The sequence below is a fragment of the Rattus norvegicus genome, chromosome 10 (assembly GCF_021556685.1).
Source record: "Rattus norvegicus strain SHRSP/BbbUtx chromosome 10, alternate assembly SHRSP_T2T, whole genome shotgun sequence".
Taxonomy (NCBI): domain Eukaryota; kingdom Metazoa; phylum Chordata; class Mammalia; order Rodentia; family Muridae; genus Rattus; species Rattus norvegicus.
Genome location: NC_141543.1, coordinates 76,255,576 through 76,275,636, shown reverse-complemented (window position 1 = coordinate 76,275,636; position 20,061 = coordinate 76,255,576). Strand labels below are relative to the sequence as shown.

Sequence of the window (20,061 nt, the reverse complement as noted above, 5' to 3'; positions counted from 1 at the left end):
GTCTTTATGCACTTTTACCTTTTAATGTTTTAAAAATACTATGTGTCATGTTTTAAAAGAGACATTTGTATCCCCCGCCCAGCCAATCACGTCATCCTTGCATATAGCGTTACTTTCTCATGTCCTGACGACAGATGTGCCTTTCACATTTTCATGTCTGCTGGTATATCGCTGGCATCTTCCCTCTTTCCAGTTCTCTGTCCTCAGAAACTGTGACCTTGGTCTCCGGGAGCGGAATCTCATTAACACAGGGAGAGCAAACCCAACAGGGGTTCCCCTTGCCTGCCCTCAGTGAGCCACAGTGAAACACGTACAGACTCCCACTCTTCTAGATAATTAACCTGAAGTTTAAGAAAAGCAATCTCAGCAAAGTCCACAGGGAAGCTGGAGGCGCAGGAGGAGAAAGAGACAGAAACCACGCACAGTTGCTGACAGTCTAGACTGCTGATAATATACCAAGAAGCCTGGGAACTGCACACTTCAATAGTCTGTGAACAATATCTTAATAAAATGGAGACATAACCAGTAAATCACAGGCTTACCATGAATTCGAAAACCACAGGAAAGTAGCATTTCTGCATAAGCATAACACAAGTGTTTGGAACATATAGACAGTAAAAATTAAATTTTATCTCAAAACAAATAGTTTTAAATAATATAATTTAAGTTCATTTCAAATTCAGAACTAAAAAGGTAATCATACTACTTTGTAAAACTGCTTTAACATGAAAACATTAATATTTGCATGTTTCAAAAATAAAATTGCTATTTATCAATACCAATAGCAACAGTGGGCTTGAGTAAGATATGACAGTCTATGAACGAGGTATTGATGTGTGTGCTGGGCTGGAGTAAGCCACACTGGAGCCTACTGACAAGGTATCAGTGAGACTCACGCTGCTGCTGGAACAAGGGCATTCTCCTCAGAGCATATGTGCTTCAAAAGGAAAATTACTGTCAGATGCAAAGGATATCCCCAGTCAAAGACCACAAAACAACTTAATTCAACGTAATTAGATCCATATACTTTTTTTTATTCCCTTGCCTGATTAAAGTGCCCTTGGAGTTCTTGGAAGAATTCAGAATACTATGATTTTTCAAGTACTAAAAGATGGGCAGATAAATCATGTGCCAGACAGATTTCATGATCGGTATTAAATTTTATCAGTCCAAAATAATTTTCAGTAGGACTTTATAATGATTAATTTTATGGTTACTGACTTAGGTCTTTATATCTTTATGTTTGGTTTTTAGAAATTCCAAATTACAGGGTCTATACCCTGGACAAAATCATTGTTAATAATTTCTATTTCATTTGCCTACCTAATAAATGAACAAATGGTTGGCAATACCAAATATCAAGGTGGAGCACTGCCCTAAGACTTATAAGATTGTTATTCAGACGCGTGTCTCACACTGCACCACTGCACAAAGCCAAGCATGAAGCTGGACATAAAGAAGTCAGTTCCACAGCACAGAATGCTCAAGACATGACAGATACGTCAAGGCAAATTTGAGATATATTCAAGGCCATGTCATAGTTACCCACTTTCTAAATCTGGACCACTCTGAATGCTAAAGCAACTATTGAAGAAATATAAGCCTATAAAATGAAATATTGGTATGCTACCCAAATAATTAGCAGAACTGAACAGAACCAAGCAGAAGCAAGAGGAAGGGAGCTTCCGGCCAGCCTAGGGAATACAGAGAACCTATCTCAAAAGCCAGTCTTCCTCAGAATAAAATGAGAAACCAACACAGGTCACAACTGAGGGAGCTCCACAGGAGAAGTAGGTTGTGACATTCAATGTGCTGAAATCATCAATAGCCAAGAAATAATGAGAAATTCCTCAAAGAGCCAAACTTAAAATATGACAGTTCACTTTTCTGAATTAGATCCTTCTGCCACTTGTTGGAAAAACAGCAAGTGACACTGAGCTGGGGTTTGGCAGGGCAGAACTGTTTTTACTCAGTACTTAAGAGGCTTCTCATGGCTATGCAAGATGCTCTCATTTGCTGTGGTCGCATGCTCACAGTGGGCTGCAGGGCCAAGCTGGCCAGAAGAGCTGGGCTGGGCCAAGCTCAGGGGTAGAGTGCTTGCTGAGCATTGTAAGAGGTCCTGAGTTTGACTACTGGTCCAGCACAAATTAAAAAAAAAAAAAAACCTGAGAGAAAATATGTTGGGTTTATTAAAAGCCTAAAATATACAGGAATCAACAAGTATCATAAAGTTAAATCTTTTGCCATATTACAAAATGAAGCATCTAGTTGTGCATCCTCACCTCCCACCCCCTTTCCCATGCACATCAACAGGCTGGTGTCAAAGGGCACCATGAAGCCTCAGCTGGGTCCCTCTGCGCTCATCTCCCAGGCGGGGAGAACGCAGATACTACCACTATGTCTAGGATAACAATGATGAACTCTAAAATGTAGCATCATGTGGTGATGTCTGGGATGCACAGAGCCACCAGCTTGGGGAGAATGAATCACCATGAGATTTTATGCTGGTAAGAAGAAGAAAACGTGATGCCTTCATTGAAGTTAAGATAGAATATTTTCTTAAAACATGGATGTATTTACAATATTGGCCAATTTACATACAAAAGCGTAAACAAACACAAACTGCTAGCATAAGGATCCTCAGAAGCAGACATCAGTCGGCAGCAGGGTTTCATTTGGAATAAAAAAGGGAAAGGATAAAGAAAAGGTCAGGCTGATCTACTCACATGTCGCCATTTCCATACTGTGTGTGTGTATAAGTGTCACACGTGTGCAGACGCCCTTCATCTCCTGTGGCTGCAAGAGGTTGTGAGCCACTTGGTGTGGGTTCTAGGATCTGAGCTTAGGTCCACTGAAGAACAGCAAGAACCATTTTTCTGGCCCTCAATAACAGTAAGGTAGGTTTTTTTCTTATGTATTCACTGGGTAGACAAAGTATTTTTCCATAATTTACTAGAACTTACTCTACTACAGAGAATACTGTTTTCTCTTAAATACTAATCTCCACACTGATATGCATCCCCAATTACCTCAAATGCCATACTGCACCAAGAAATCAACCTCTTCGGGAAGAGCCCACACTTACTTTGGCCTCGGTCTCTCCCCTGTGAAGTGTATACAGGTGATGGACAGCACACTGTGAGGATGACCAAGGATGAGTCAGGATTTGGAAGACATGAAAGTCATGGCCAAGAGTATCTGTTGTGACTAAAAGCATTCCTGGAAGATAAAAAAGCAAAGGATAAAAATGACTATGTATGTGGCTAAGATACGCACAGAACAACCAATGATATTAAGTATTCTGAATGGGGGAAAGGATATTGGTTATAAAATAATTAAAATAAGCTCAATTTTCTATAATAGCACACCAATACCAACAGAGTAGACGTACTAAACAGAGGGACTGGGGTGCCCTTTCTGAGTGGCAGGGAGAAATTTTATATGCAGAAACTACAAAGTTCACAGCAATTGTCAGAAAATGTGTGAGGCTTGGGAAGACCGCCAGGCCTGATGTGATAAGTGTTTACCTGGATGAGTCGAAACCCCAGAATTTATGTAAGAATCTGGTGGCACAGCACTGAAGACATGGCGTAGGAGGATCCCTGAACTCACTAGCCAGTCTAACCTAAGTGGTGAGCTCCAGGCAATGAGAGACGGTGCCTCAAAGAAAGAGGATAGCACCTGAGTATAGCAGCCTACTCTGTCTCTGACTCAGATACACATGCACATGTGCAATCAACACACAATTTAAGAAAGAATGAAAGTGAAAATGTTTTAATATATACTAATCATACTAAGAAACTCATGTCACTTACTCAATTAAAAATAGCCTTTTCTGGGGTTGGGGATTTAGCTCAGCGGTAGAGCGCTTGCCTAGCGAGCGCAAGGCCCTGGGTTCGGTCCCCAGCTCCGAAAAAAAAAAATAGCCTTTTCTGAGTTAAGGTGGTATTATATATCTCTACTCCCAGCTAGTTAAGAGACAGAGGCAGGGGGATCATTTGCATCCAGGGATTTAAGACCAGCATAAACAAAAGCTAAGATCCTGTCCCTAAAATAAACAAAAGACACACACATGCACACAGACACACACAGTCACACAGACAGACACACACACACACACAGACATGAATGCACATACATAAATTAATCTCTACCCTTGCATGGTATTTACAGAAACTGCCAACAGTACTTTCTATAAAGTATATTCTTGACTTTGAAAAGGTGTCATGGTCATGAGTTCTTTGGCCAATCCAAGGTTACAAAGATGTCCTAGTTTCAAGTTTTAAGCCAGTGAATCAAGAAATAACACATTTATCCAATTTCCACAGCCAAAGGAAAAAGTCACAAAGGACTATTATCGAGTAAACAGGATTTACATGTGTGCAACTATCTGTTTGGATATTTAATCCATGTCTGCAAAGTTCCTGCTTTGCACACAGAAGTCTCTGGGTTAAATCTCCAGCATGAAAAACACATTAATAAACAAAGCAGTTGTCCCCACATAGAACAAAGAAATTGCATGGTTAGACACAGGTATATACTGTGTAATTATATCAGGTCAAACCCTTGACCTTTCATAATGCCTTCATGGGGAAGATATACTTCCTGAACATGCAGTCTCGCTCTGTCCATGCAGTTACACAGCTGTCCATAACACAGTGACCTCCTGGTAGTCTTAGGTAACCAGATTCTGTGTGGGAGATTCCTTATCGTTTGTGCTTCTGTGCCTGGCTACTTCAAGCAGCCATGTGCATCTTTTTTCTGAATATTCTTCCATCGTGTATAGGAGTCCCTGTATTAATTGCTAACCTGAATTCTGAAATCTGATCCTCCTGGCTGGGAGTCCATGGAAAGCTACTGCATGCCGCTTTGTCAGATTACCGACAACTGGCATCTCGAGTTAATCTAATATGACTTTAATTATTTCATTTACTACATTCTCATGTACTACATTAATTAATAGGGTAGAATTTACATTCAGGTTGATTAATTTATCTGCTTGTCTCCTTACTTTTTCTTTGCCTGGCTTTGGGTAGAAGAACGTTTATTTCTATTTTGGATTCTTTACTACACCACCACACCATTACTACTATTATTGTTTGAGACAGGGCTTCTCTGTGTTGCCCTGGCTGTCCTGGAAATCACTCTGTGGACCAGGCTAGCTTCCAACTCAGAGCTCCTCCTGCCTCTGCCTCATCTCCAAAGCATATAAACATAAGAATGCAGGGGAGAGGCATGCACCACCACAGCCTGGCTCTTTAGAATTATTTTTAAATGGGCTGGAGAAGACTGAGAACACAGTTTCCACAAATTATGCAGTTGAATTTCCCATAAATTGAAATTGCAGGGGTTGGCAGACCCAAAGTGCCGACCCCTTATTAATCATGGTATCTCCCCTTCCAGGGAAATGAGACATTTTTCTTTAGAATATTTAGGTTTTTGCTTTAAGCTGTGGTTTTTTTTTTTTTTTTTTTTTTGTTTTGTTGGTTTTTTTTTTTTTTTTTTTTTTTTTTTTTTTTTTTCCGGAGCTGGGGACCGAACCCAGGGCCTTGCGCTTCCTAGGCAAGCGTTAAGCTGTGGTTTTGAGGACTGATCCCTTTGTACTATAAATTGACTGTCCCCAAGTGTACACTGCATGCACCTAGGTTCCAGGGTCTGTTACTTTTTGTGTAGAGTGTTTTGCTGTCATACAAAGGTCATGAATAGTGGCACAGAGGTAAGGTTGATCACTAACACAGGAGGATTCAGTCCATCTAAAGGTGAGATTTCCCTAAATGTTGCTCTAGGTAATACACTATGCACCAGATATCATTTTCCCAGTTATACATATTTTAATTGATGAAAAGTAGCAATTATTATATTAATGTAATAAGGGGAAATAATTACTTATTACACACATAGCTTCTCTCCCACCATACCTAGTTATGGCAATGAGGTCCCGCACATGCCGGTCTCATGCAGAGTGGAGCTATGTGTGTCTGTGCTCCGTCCCAGCAGTGCTTTGCACTCAAGGCCTGATTTTCCCTCCTGCTCTACGCTCAGTACACTAAGTCTGAATGACCACAATTCAGCTGCTATCTTCTGACTCTACCTTTTCACAAAAATCAGTTTGGGGCACATAACAGAAACATCATTGTAATGGAAGGAAAAGGTCAGGAGCTTGTATTTATAGCAAATGCACACTCACAACACCACAGATGAACATCAAGGTCAGCATTCTCCTCAGAATGAACATTTCAAGGAAAGGGTGACCAAAGCAGGTGACTACTGTCCTACCTGTGAATGGCAATCACACGCGAGCACTTTTCACTATTGATCTGCCTAGTTGTTTCTATGTAAACGACTCCAGTAGAGCAAGTCCTTCCCATGTGCACCTCTACATGCATGTGGATTCTAACTCAGATGCCAGTCAGCCTAACAAATTTTCCTTTCTAGTCCATAAACGAGTTTACATGCTTCACAAAACTTTTAGAATGTAAACACTTGAAAAGTCAGAGAGAAAAGGAAGAAACAGCTAGTGTATTTCTAGAGAATCAAGTGCTTTTTTTTAAATTTACATTTCCCTCTTTTACACACATACTGAAAAGGAAACAGTAAGCTCTTTTCTTTTTCTAGAAAACAAGTTTTAAAGCACATATACATAAAAGGAAAAAGTCATACAGCGTAGACTGCGGCTTGAGAACTATTTATGCAGCATCAGAAGACTAAACCAGACGCTGGCCTGGCCATAAACTAAACCCACGCCCCAAACGAGGTGCCAAGCCACAAAAAGCATTTGCGTCATCTGGGAATACAAGGAAAAGAAGGGCTTCTAATTATAGGGCCTGGAAGCGGAAGCCCAGAGTGATTAGCTATTTAGGCGCTGCTGTGTGTTTATCTGGAAGCTTCCTCTCCCTCACTCACAGCCTCAAGTTTGATAGATGAGCTTCAGTACTGGAGGGTGGGGACTGAAGCTGCTGATGGTACGCGGTGTTCTCTAGAGTCAGAGGGAGCTGCAGAAGAACGAACTCTAAGGCTGTTGTGGCTTCTTCAGAGCCTAAGTCTTTCAAATTGGCGAAGCTGGTTAGACCAAAGAGTGAAATTAAAGACTAGCAAACCGGCAGTGAGCACAGGCTATAAAATCTTGGAAACATGACTTGTCTTTTTTTCCAAAATCCTATTTATAACACCTATCTAATTGAACAGTTCTTCATCATGTACATACATGAGAATTCAAGACAGATTACCAGCTATTCACACTCTCTTCCAGGAGTCATAAGCACTGAAGAAACAGGGTCAGACAGAAGCCTCTGTGGACATCACACTTTAGCGCTCATACAGGCTTATATTTTACCATTAATTTTTGCAAGGTATTCTTTGTGATCTGACTTGTAAAGTTGCAAACATGCAATGGTATATAGTCAAAATTATAAAATATATAAAAATAAAGCAAAGAAATAGAATCTCAATATTGCTAGAAATCCTTAACCAGCTTAGTTTCATCCCAACAGTGGCCTCAAAGCTCAAAGTCCCCATGAACACAGCATCCATTTCTTAACTAGCACGCTATCCCCCCTTCTCTCCCACCACCCCAGTTGTTTGTCTGTCTCTGTCTGTCTATTTTTCTCTCTCTCAGGGGGAGGCTTTGCTTTTGTTGTTGTTGCTGTTTGCCATGTTGTGGCTAGAGCCACGTCCTACACAAGCTCCCTGTTCCTGCCCTAAAGCATCCAGACCCGGGGCATCCATTTCTCCAACAGTCACAGAAGCTTGTTACTTAGGCTTTTTAAAGACACGGATAATCAGACCCACCAATGTACTCTTCCGATTTGGAAGACAAGAATGTAAATCTTTATAAAGCACACTACAAAACATCCTGTGAGAAACACTGAAGTAAACAGAGCTAAGAAAACAACAGAGATGAATGATTTGACGTCATCCTAGAGCTGTCTATATCTACAACAGCACAGGTTCAAAATAAAGATGGTATTACACACAGACATTTTACAGGGACAAGTCTGAATCATTTTTTCTTTAATTCATATCCAGCCACCTAACATCAGCAGTTAGAGGGAAAAAGTTGAAGTCTGAAATTCGGGTTATGGAAGAGCCTCTGGCTCTCTCCCTCAGGTTTCAGTGTTGAGCACTGTGACCTGGGCAAACCTGACCCCAGGCCTCAGCTAGGACAGCTGCAGCACATGACAGCAAGACCCTTCCCATAACCCCAAATAATTACCGTAATGTTATAACCTGTTATCAATTAGAAAACTTAATATATTGATATCTAAGTATATAAGTGTCCTTATTTTTCCAAATGTTTACGTTATTCTTATTATATATCAAAATATATTCCTAATTTCCTGAGCTTTATTAAGGCATCATTTAGATTTAATGAATGTATTCATTTTTATGAGTCTAATACGTCAACACAGTTATTAACAAAGCTAAGATAGAGGCATCAGAAAAGCATCCCTAATGTGTACAACTGTCCATCCCCTCCCCATCACCCAGGCTAACCACAGATTTCTTTCCTGGAATGAATTCATGCTGCCGGCTTTAGAACTGAGATGGTATACAAGGTCTTGTGAGAAGCACTCACACAGGGTTTCCTAGGTCTGTTCACCAGAAGCTACAGCAGCTTGTCCACTTGCTAACATCACATAGTGGGACGTGCTGCCATCTCCGTGTCTGCGCTTCAGTGGTCCCCATTTTCTGAGTACTGTCACTCAAATCCCCATTTATTCCGTATTCAGCACCACTGTCTGCGTGGCTATGTTTCATTCATGTCTCTGAGTTGATTATGTACAGGAAGATGCTAGGTCAGATATTAAATGCTTGACTCTACTAGACAATGCCAACTGTGTTTGGAAAATGACAATCACCCTACATTTCCCAGATGCTTACAAATTTCAACCACTGTATATCTTTTGAAAGTGCAATCATCCCAGTGGTTAATCTGTTACGTTTCCTGGTTTTAGTTTGCATGATGCTCCACTCTACAGACATTTACATCATGACTTTCACAAATTTCAAATTGAGTTCTCTTTTCACGTATCTGTATTTGCTTAAAATTTATTTTATTATTATTAATTATGAGCAAGCAGAGACATATGAGGACAGATGCCCTCTGAGCCCACCAGAGAGCACTGGATACTCTGGAACTGCCTTTAATTTTTGAATGGCTAATTCTGTAACAGTGAGAGGCCTTTTTCCCCTCAGAGTTAAGGTGTATATAACCTGTGCTCTCTTTTATGAAGTTTACCTGTCGTAGATTTTAAATTCTATGATCTATTCCAAGTAAATTGTATGTACGTTAATTAAAGGAATATCCTGTTTTTCCAGCCAAATTCACTAAGAACATTACACTTACCTGACAATTCCTATTTTCCTTAAAAATTAATATTTTATTCTATTCCACTGTATCTGTGTTTAACCATATAGTCCTTAGTCTATACTATAAATTCAAATAGTTTAGGTCTTTTTCATCTTTTACATGATTAGTTTGACTAATTTTATATTCTCTGCAACTCCTATAAGATTAGTATCAGCCAGACATTATGTCACATGCTAACAATCCCATAATCTGAGAGGCAGAGGAACAGAGCTCTATGGATTCAAGGCTGACTCAGTCTACAAAGCAAGTTCCAGACCAGCCACAGCTGCATAGTGAGATCCTGTGAGAGACAGGAACAAGAGGAAGAGCAGGGAAACAGGGAGACAGAGGTGAGAGGAGGGGAGGGGAAGCCAGAGGTGAGAGGAGGGGGCAGGGAGTCAGAGTTGATTATATTTAGTATAAACACTCTCAAAAAATAAACAATTAACAAAAAAGCAAAGACTGAAAAAGAAACTAGAGCCGTATCGAGGAATAAACTTGCTAAAAAGTGTCCATATCCTACCATAAGTCCCTGAAAGCTGAGGAGAGGATGGAAATACTAGATTATGTAGAAAAGGTAAATGCACGGAGGTAACTGCAGTGTAGGGAGATGGGTATAAATCACAACCTTGTTGGGAAATGGGTGGAAACCTCTCCAAAGTTTGTCTTTGTAAAGACTGAGGAACAGCAGACTTAACTGCCATCAACATTCATAAGCACAAAACCCCAGACAGCAAGCAATGTACGTGCTGAGGTGTAAGGAGAGAAGCGTTTGTGTCTTCTGTTCATATGGAACAAAGTAATACAGGCCCTCAAGATCTGTAGGTGCCCAGACCTGTTCGGATTACTCACTGAAGAGCAGAGAGGAAGGCAAAAGACCAGATACTGAGGGTCCTGCTGCCTGAGCCACCCAGGATGGACTCACAAACAAATCAACAAGTAAATCCTGGGGCTTTTTTAATGTATATATATTTAATGTGTGTATATATATATATGTATATATATATATTTGGATATATTTAATGTGTATATATATTTGGATATATTTAATGTGTACATATTTGGATATATTTAATGTGTATATATTTGGATATATTTAATGTGTATATATTTGGATATATTTAATGTGTATATATTTGGATATATTTAATGTGTATATATTTGGATATATTTGACGTATATATATTTGGATATATTTGATGTATATATATTTGGATATATTTGATGTATATATATTTGGATATATTTAATGTATATATATTTGGATATATTTAATGTGTATATATTTGGATATATTTAATGTGTATATATTTGGATATATTTGATGTGTATATATTTGGATATATTTGATGTATATATATTTGGATATATTTGATGTATATATATTTGGATATATTTGATGTATATATATTTGGATATATTTAATGTATATATATTTGGATATATTTAATGTGTATATATTTGGATATATTTAATGTATATATATTTGGATATATTTGATGTATATATATTTGGATATATTTAATGTATATATATTTGGATATATTTGATGTATATATATTTGGATATATTTAATGTATATATATTTGGATATATTTAATGTGTATATATTTGGATATATTTAATGTGTATATATTTGGATATATTTAATGTGTATATATTTGGATATATTTAATGTGTATATATTTGGATATATTTAATGTGTATATATTTGGATATATTTGATGTGTATATATTTGGATATATTTGATATATATATATTTGGATATATTTGATATATATATATTTGGATATATTTGATGTATATATATTTGGATATATGAGCACATAACACATCCCCTTCCAGGTTCAATAGTGTGTTGTAGGTACATCTAGAGAGTTACATACCATTGTGCACTCGCTCTGTGTGTGTGTGTGTGTGTGTGTGTGTGTGTGTGTGTGTGTGTGTGTGTGTGTAGTGTGTGTGTGTATACTTATAGAGGTTGAAAGTGGTTGTCTCTGAATTTAAATCAGTTTCTGTATTTTTTGAGACGGGGTCTCTCAATGAATCTGGGGTTCGCTAATTCAACCAGTTGACTCCCCAGCAATCCAAGTATCATCTTGTGTCTGCCCTCCCAGGGGCAGGATTATTGACACATATTGGTTGCCACACCCAGTTTTATCCACATGGGTGCTGGGGATCCAGAGTCAATTCTCCATACTTGTATGGTAGACCTTTCATTGACTGAGCCATCAACCTGTGCCTCATACTGCCAATTCTACACAGTACCCACTGCATGCAGTCACACTGCCTACTAATTCAGTGTTAACCGACCAGAGCTACTCAATCACGCAAGGATAAGCTATTGCAAATTTGGGTTGCTTTAGAATTTGCATAGGACTAACATAAAAAAATATTTGAAATTATGGCAAACAAATGTGTTTTATCTTGTTACTTAATGTAATAAAATATATTGTATAATGTATTCATGTACAGTGAATAATGTACAAAATGTGTAAAATAAATATATTACTACCTAATGTACCACAAAAGTACTATTTTTTCTTGAAAGTGTCAGGTACTACTTACTAATCCTAATTCCCACTAAATTTCCCCTGACTCTCACATGATTACAGTATGACAACTGAAAAATCAAAACCAAAAAATTTTGGAGTAACTCGGACCCTGATTTAAACATAGAACTTTGCAAGATGATGAAACCAGAGAGTAAATACAAATTTGCAATGGTATTACACCCCGACACCAGGGTGTAGTGGTAATGCAGGTAATATTCTTCAGGCTGCCTTTGCAATGTTACCTTATTATTCTGTAAAATTCTGTGACACAGCCAGTGTGGTTGTTTGTGGTTGTAGCCCTAGCCCTTGGGAGATTAAGATAAGAAGACATAATATATGCATATATAAAATCATCAAAGAATAAATAATTGTAAAGAATCACCTTTAAACCATGACTTTGAGACCAGGCTAGAAAACAAATTAAGGTACAAAGTAGTTTGGAGTATACAGAGAAACTGTATAAAATACAACTTAAAAGTACAACTATGGGGCTGGGGATTTAGCTCAGTGGTAGAGCGCTTGCCTAGCAAGCACAAGGCCCTGGGTTCGGTCCCCAGCTCCAAAAAAAAGAAAAGGTAAAAAAAAGTACAACTATGAGTCTTTACAGATATTAGTAGAAATAAAGACAGGGAGTTTCATGACACTTTGCAACAATCAATGGAAATAGCTTCTGAGGGGGAAAAAATCCAATTAAAACCTCTTGAACAATTAACCTCCAAACGGCCGCCTCCTCTGGAAACATAGTGTCTGAGTAGGCAGGAGAATTCTATTCTGTTAAAGTAAATATGCAGCTAAGCATCCAAAGGACGAGTGTCTAATTTGCTTTGCTGCAGCCCTGACGTTCATATTCCTCTATCAATACGTGAAAAATCAATGTCCCTGCGGAGGGGGGTAATTATTAAAATAGTGATGTGCTGCGCTTCCTAGCTCCAGCAGCTCAGCGGACGAAGTGACGCCTCTTCAGAGCATGGCACTCTGCAGTGAGAAAGACTTGGGATTTCACTGAACGCCAGGCAGGAGGCTTAGACACAGGTGTCTGCACCACTGCACCCGGTCACGGAACTCTTTCTTTCACTTCTGAGTCCCAATTCAGTAAAGAAGGCATTGCTCTTGACAGCTAAGGTGATACGCTGTGGAACATACTTGCCTACTGTTTTTATTTCTCAAAAGATGTAGTTTCCATAGGATACTTATGATTCATATCTACTCTACAGTTTAATATTGAATATCTGTCTAATATTTACATGTCAGCATGGGCCACCCAAACAATTTAGAGGAGGAAACTGCAGTTTAAGGAATAAGAAATGAGTGGATTGTATTCAATACATGAATTGAAAAATATTCTAACATGGCAATGCTAGAGTTTCTCATAATCATGAAAAAGTCTAATGGAATTAATAAATTTAGCTATTCATTGTAAATTCATCCAGAACTAAGCTAACAGCTAAGTAAACGAAATAAGTGCTTACTTCTAATAGAACGTTAAGGGGATCTCCTGCTTGGTGGAAATAGATTAGAACAGCGCAGTGAAGACAGTAAGGGAGGAGCAAAGTACGCTTGGCGAGTTGTCACCGTATGTGCAGATACTGTGTGAATGGCAACTTCATACTCTCCTTTACTGATTGGAAAAGAAAGGAAGAATCCATGCAGGACCAGCTCATGTGAGCTGAAACGGGAAAGAATATGGAGGATGTAGAATTTCATGAGGCTCAGGGAAGGATTCTTATATGAAGCAATGAGGCACACAGCCAGAAAACAAATGGTTCCACATATTCAAAAGACGGAAAGACCTCTAAAGGCAGGTTTGGGGGCGTGCTGCACATGCATGCGTGCATACGTACGTGTGTGTGTTTGTGTGTGAGTGTGTGTATGTATGCGAGGGGTAGACAGGGAAAAGGGAGGGGAAGAGGGAGAGGGAGAGGGAAAGATGTGGAGCTTGAAGTTGGTTGTCTCTGTCCCTCTCCACTTTATTTTTTAAAACAGGGTCTCTCATAGGATTCCTAGACTGAGGCAGGAGGATACCAAGTTACAGCTGACATTTGGCAGAAGTGGAAGGTGGGGGAAGAGAGACTAGACTAATAAAAATTTCATTTTTTCCCTCTGAGAAAAACCATTAAAAGCAAAGAAAAGCAATTTCTTATGGACTGGATAAGAAGAAATGTGTCTATACAAGAAGGTAAAGGAGGAGAATACATTTAACTAAGCAGAGTACTGATAAAGGTGGAACATTACGGGAGGAAGGGAGAGAAGGAGGGAGGGAGTTCTGGGGGATTGGATGCCCTGTTGTGGCCCCTGTGAGCATCAGTCACTCAAGGTACACATACACACAAGCAGACAAAACACCCATATACATAAAATACATATACACATATTTTCTTTAAAGCAACAGCTTAAAAGTTCCAAATTTGGTTAAAAAAAAAATAAGTGGGCCATAAGCTAGACTGGAGGGTGGGAGATGACCTGGGGAAGCGCCACACCCTGTCCTCGGATGCTCCCATGATGCAGAAGGACATCGGGAGAGGGTGCCGCATGGAGAGAACGTTCATGTGCAGACCCTATTTCTTGTTCAACTGCTAAAACCCTAAAACTGCTCTGAAAAGTGAAAACAAAAGTTCTCTAGAAAATGTTGCTCATTTTGTACCTAAATAATTGAAAGTAACAGACATTGCCACCCATATTGAATCTACAAAGGTCTCAGCAAGGCATCTCCAAACAAACCATAAATACAACCATTAAAATATTTGTTTTGATTCTGGACTCGGAGTCTCAGCTAATAAACAAGTGTGGGAATGCGAAATTAAAAAGCAAACTGAACACAGCTGCTCAAGAAGAAGTTTCACAAGCCCGTTTACTGGCATCCCTTAATTTCATTTCTGAAAGGACCCACAGAACGCAGAGGCAGTGACCTGCCAATGGGTCGACTTTCCTTGCTCATCCACACTGTGGTGGCACTCCACCTTGCATGGTTTACAGAATTTTTACAATGCCCAGGAGATGGTCAAAGGTCTGATTTGTTCTTACTTCTTTTGTCCAGAAATATTATATCACATAACTGTCATCTAAGACTATGTCTCTTTTTAAAATAAAAGACTAAAACAAGTTTAAATATATCTTATCTTTGCGTATAATATGATTCAGAAAGTAAGCTGGCCTGAGAAGGCCCACCTTTAGAAACAACCAACTTCTTTCATATGTTTTAATTGTTTGAGACCCTCCCTAAACACAATATTCCAACACGCACTACTGCTGCTTACTATCCATTACACGACCCATGAAAATGCCAGCTTCAAACAGCAAGGCATGATTAGAGGGCTAATACAGATAAAAATTTCATAAAATAAATGAATTTAGAAACATGCTTGGGTAAAGAATAATTGGTTCATTTAGTAAAGAATCTAAAACTTACCGTTCAATAAAAACCCATAAATTGAAATAAAAGAATCAAATACATCAAATAAGTCAATTTAAATACAAAAGGGTCATATTGCATTAAAATCCACTCAAATTATACAACTCAAGACTAACAATAGAATTCTGCCAATGAAGGAAAAAAAATCTCATTTTATATCATCATGCTTAACACCCAGCTTAGTAGTGAATATGTAAAGGAGAATTCAAATGGAAAGCAACAAAAGATAAATCTGCTATCCTGAACACTTAAACTAAACAGAGAGAAAGGAATCAGAGCCATCTAGTTAGTTCCTCCTGGGCAGGAACTCCTTGTGTGTGAACACACACACCTAAATGTAAGAAGGAACAGAAAACACTGAGAAGCCAGACAAAACACTAATGAAATGGTGGACCAAGCCTATTCCCCACCACCCCAGACTAAGATACAAGGCAGCCTGGGCTACATATAAGAGAGAGAAACAGAGATCACCAGACAGCAAGTGCTTACTAGAGAAGGCCATGGCAAACGGCTGACTCTCTATAAGAGACTGAGTAACTCTAAATGAACACTTGCCTTGCAATTGAAAAAAAATCAAGATTTCAGTCCAAATCATTGATAACTGGATGTTTTCTATCCTTTTGTGCCTCATTAAGCAACAACAGTATTCACAACGGGAGAAGCATCCATAGTCCAAGAGTAGAGATCTCAGGTGAAGGCAGCAACTGCATACACCTCTATCGGGGCTAGAGATGCAGCACTTGGCTGATCCTATGGAAGACTCAGGGTCAGACCCCAGCATCCACATGGTAGCTCGCATCTAGCTGTCACTCTGGTGCTAAAGAATCAGATGCCTTCTTCTTGCCTGCATGGGCACTGTATGCACATGATACACATCCAGGCAAAATCATCCTAAAAATACATTTTTAAAAAATCTCTGCCTCCAAATTACAACATATCAAACTAGTTGAACAAGATTTCATTATAAAGTCACCACCTACATCAAGTTTTATACACATAGAGAACATTTTTAAATCCTATTAAAATTATGAAAACTAAAAAAACAAAGCTTCCATACAATGAGCAGATGATTTCACTGCCCAGCTTTTCTGCTTCCCAGAGGTCGCCTCCAGCAGGCTAACAGTGGGTTCTATACAAGCAACAGAGCTGTTACGTATAGCTAGACAACGTTTTAGTCAACACTGATTTCATTTTTAAAAATTATGAATCCCCACCACACAACACACACCTAACAAAGACTAGCTTTTATTTTTCATCCAGTATCCTGTTCCTCTACCATACAGTGTTTACCTTCCTTTGATGTTCAGAAAACTGGACCGCCAAATCTTAACAGGACAAGGTAAGAGGAGACTGGCTAAAAAGAGTGTTGAGATGAAGCCAGTATAATCAGAATTCAGTATTTTTGATAGACAGCTTTAAACAGCTTAGTAACACAAAAACCTTGCTTCGCACTTAAGAGACCCTGGTCACAGTCCCCAGCTCCAAAACCCTAAGAAGAAACAAATGCACACTGAACGTGCGCAGTGCTGTGTGTGCTTCCTCGTGAAATATTTCCAACGGTGCGAACAAGGCTCACAGATGGCTATCACACAATTATATGAAGCCAGAACAAGGAAGCTCTAGACACATGAACCATATCAAAGGGAGTAAATTTCAAAGCAGCCCAAGAGGGCTTTGGTCAAAATATCAATAGGAAAATGAGGAAAGAAAGAACTGGCTGTGTATACGATTCACTGAGAGCATTTGCCTAGTGTGTACCTGGCCCTGCTCAACCTCTAGGACCTCAAGAAGAAATGTAAGCAATCTACTGACTGATCACTTTTCCAAAGCAGAGGTGTAATGGATCGAATCCTGCAGTCCATAAGCAAGTCAACACACTGAGACGGCCGGCACTAGACGGATAAAGGTGGATGACAGAACCCTAGCTGGAAGCAAATTGCAAGCTCACAAAGAGAAGAAACACCTAGACAAGTGATCATCTCAAAACAAACTATCATACTTACAAACATTAATGCTCTACAAACACAGGGAAGTAATAACTATTTCCATTTTAACTTAACCTCACATGGCAGGTCATACAGAATGGTGTGATGCAGGTATCTTTCTACTGTGTAGTATTTTCTTTGTCACTGCAACTTCATAGACAAGAGAAAAGGTAGCTTCCTAGGTGAGAAGCACTCAGGGGTGATATGAAATACATGATAATCCAAAGGGAAGTGGGCATCAAGGCCAAACTTAAAAAGAGTCACACTGGTGAATCAAGGACAGTTGCATGAGAGAACAAACTTGCAAAGCATGTCTCCAATAGTAATTCAAACTTCCAGAGAATTTCAATAGATATTTGTCTGTGCTAATTAACTCAATCCTACTGATCAGCAACAACTATAATAAATATCTCTTTTCATCAAAAATGACTAACTAGGATATCATACGGGACTTTAATCAAAAGTGCTCAATATGACTCTCTTGTTTTCATCCTTCATTTGAAATTGGCGGGGAAAACTCAGATCTTTCCATCAATTCAAGTGATATCATTTCTGAAATATAAGAATGCTAAAACTCTCAGATACATCACCCAAATGAGCAGGACCTGAGGCCTGTACATTAGCAAAGACAGAAGCAGCTCTGAAACAAACAGCGGCATCATCTTCTGTTTAGAAACAATGTAGTTTGGACTTCTCTCAGGTTCCACCAGTGTGGGGATTATCCTGTGCAGAGCGCAAACCAAGAAACTGGCACGTGTTTTGTTCGTGCTAACAGTTAAGAACTGGCTTGTACTGGCTGGGTGAGACCTGTTCCTAACAATGGATAACTACAAGACTACTGTTCCAGCTCAGAGATCAAGATTTTCTTAATTATGAAGAAATTTAGAGGAAAAGCAGATAATAGGGCATTCCACGTTTTTATTAATCTCAGTCATCATCGCATGCTTTGGGAGCAACAAGAAGGCAAAACACCGAGGGAAACAAAGAGAGACTAAAAGTAAGTTAGTACAATGTCATGTGAAAAAATAACTCTTGTTAAAGTAACACCTGTCTCTGATATATTAAGATTGGAGTTGGCGATATTAGATTTTGAGGCACAGCTCAAAAATTAATGCACTGCTTGGCAAGTATAGCATTCAAACATCATTTCACAGATGGGTGAATGAGGTGGAATGAATTGTAGCCTTAGTCATTCACAGACCACTTACTGACCCTAAGATTATTTATCATACACATGCACCATGTGTTTCTCCCTGTGGCTTTGTGCACATACATGCAGTGCCCATGGATGCCAGAAGAGGGTATCAGATACCCTGGGACAAGACATACAGCCAGTCGTTGAGTCTACATGTGGGTGCTAGCATCTGCAAGCACAGCCAGGGCTTTAACTGCTGGGCCCTCTCTCCAATGCCCAGCCCCATTACATAATTGTAATGTCCAAACATGAAATGAGATAAATGGTTTTTACAAAGAACTTACCACTTGTATTAAAAGCCATACAGCACACTGGCTTCTCGTGGGCAGGGAAGTGGGCCACAATGCCATCACTGTCTGAATCCTCACTCACAAGCACCTGCAGAAAAAGAAAGAATGGTTAACCTCAGTCACTAAAATAGCATAGAGGCCAAGGCACACGCTCCACAATCCCTTAAAGAAAATGCCCACACATCCCTGAAAGGCTGTTCTCATCCATGTATGCCCCTCCCAGATGGTTTATGAACTCCAAAACAGACGCTTGACATGACTATAGATACACTTTGTTGGGGGGAAAATCGCTTTTCCCCTATTACTAAAAAGAGATCAGACACAACAAATAAACCAAACAATGATAGAGTAGTGATGAACTGCAATTCACTCGTGTTTAATATCTTTACATCTTTACTGTATGGCTGTGTGTCCACTCAAGTGGAAGTCAGAGGGTAACCGGCCAGAGTCAGTTCCTTCCTATCAAGTGCTCTCGGGATCAGACTGCGGGCAGCAGAGCCATCTTAGACTGTGAAGTCTGCTGTTCTACCATGCTACAGAAACACAGGAAGAGGAGGCAGCAAGACTCCCGGCCAGCCTGGGGACAAAACAGGAATGCAGCCTGGAGAGTGCTGGTATGTCCTTTCAGTATTTATCATAAGTCACCCCTGCCTTGAAAGATACAGAGTAAATTCTTTGCCAATAGACACAAAAAGGACTGCATGGTTGCAGGGCTTAAGCATATGACAGGTTTACTTGGGTTCAATTCACATGCCATAGAGGTCACTGACTTCAACTTCACAGTTCAGTGATTTTTAAATGATACTAAACTATCATAATAAGATGTTACATAAAATGTCTTCAATTGTTATCATAAAATTTCATGTCATATTGCTCTGGACAACGCTCTAACTCAGCTTTTGAATATACTCATTCTGTTATCTCTACAGACTCCTCTTCTATGACTTTTATTTTTTTTCTGACTTTTTGTTCAGTTTATAATTTCCTGCTTCATTCTTTAAGGCTGGCCCTTCTCCCCTTTGTGTTACTTCCTTCAGGAGGAAGCATCTCCCTCGCCGACAAGCTGGAGTCTGCTCGCTTTGTTCTACCCACTGCCAGAAATTCCAGGACAGTTTATCTTCATCAAGTTCAAAATAGTTCCTAATTTTAGTAAATGTCTTTGATCTGCCTAAGAATTATTTACAAATCCACTGTTTATTAACAATTACTTAGAGATTTCTGAAGTTTATTTATTTTTACTGTGCAAAGAAAACATGTATTGGGCTATCAAGAAGGCT

The 20,061-nt window shown here is 39.2% G+C and overlaps 1 protein-coding gene across 24 annotated transcripts in view; it reads right to left on the bottom strand.

The window, feature by feature from the left end:
• Bcas3 (BCAS3, microtubule associated cell migration factor) overlaps positions 1-20,061 on the bottom strand; it is a 459,006-nt gene that overhangs the window by 308,980 nt on the left and 129,965 nt on the right. For 20 of the 24 annotated variants that reach the window (XM_087573462.1, XM_087573456.1, XM_087573463.1 and 17 more), the window contains 2 exons: positions 18,779-18,872; positions 3,086-3,219 (listed from right to left, as the gene is read on the bottom strand). In XM_087573462.1, coding sequence (XP_087429588.1) covers positions 3,086-3,219; positions 18,779-18,872 — 228 coding nt within the window. Of the gene's footprint in view, positions 1-2,726; positions 3,220-18,778; positions 18,873-20,061 lie in introns of those variants that run through there. The other 4 variants (XM_087573467.1, XM_087573470.1, XM_087573468.1 and 1 more) reach the window with 2 other exon arrangements.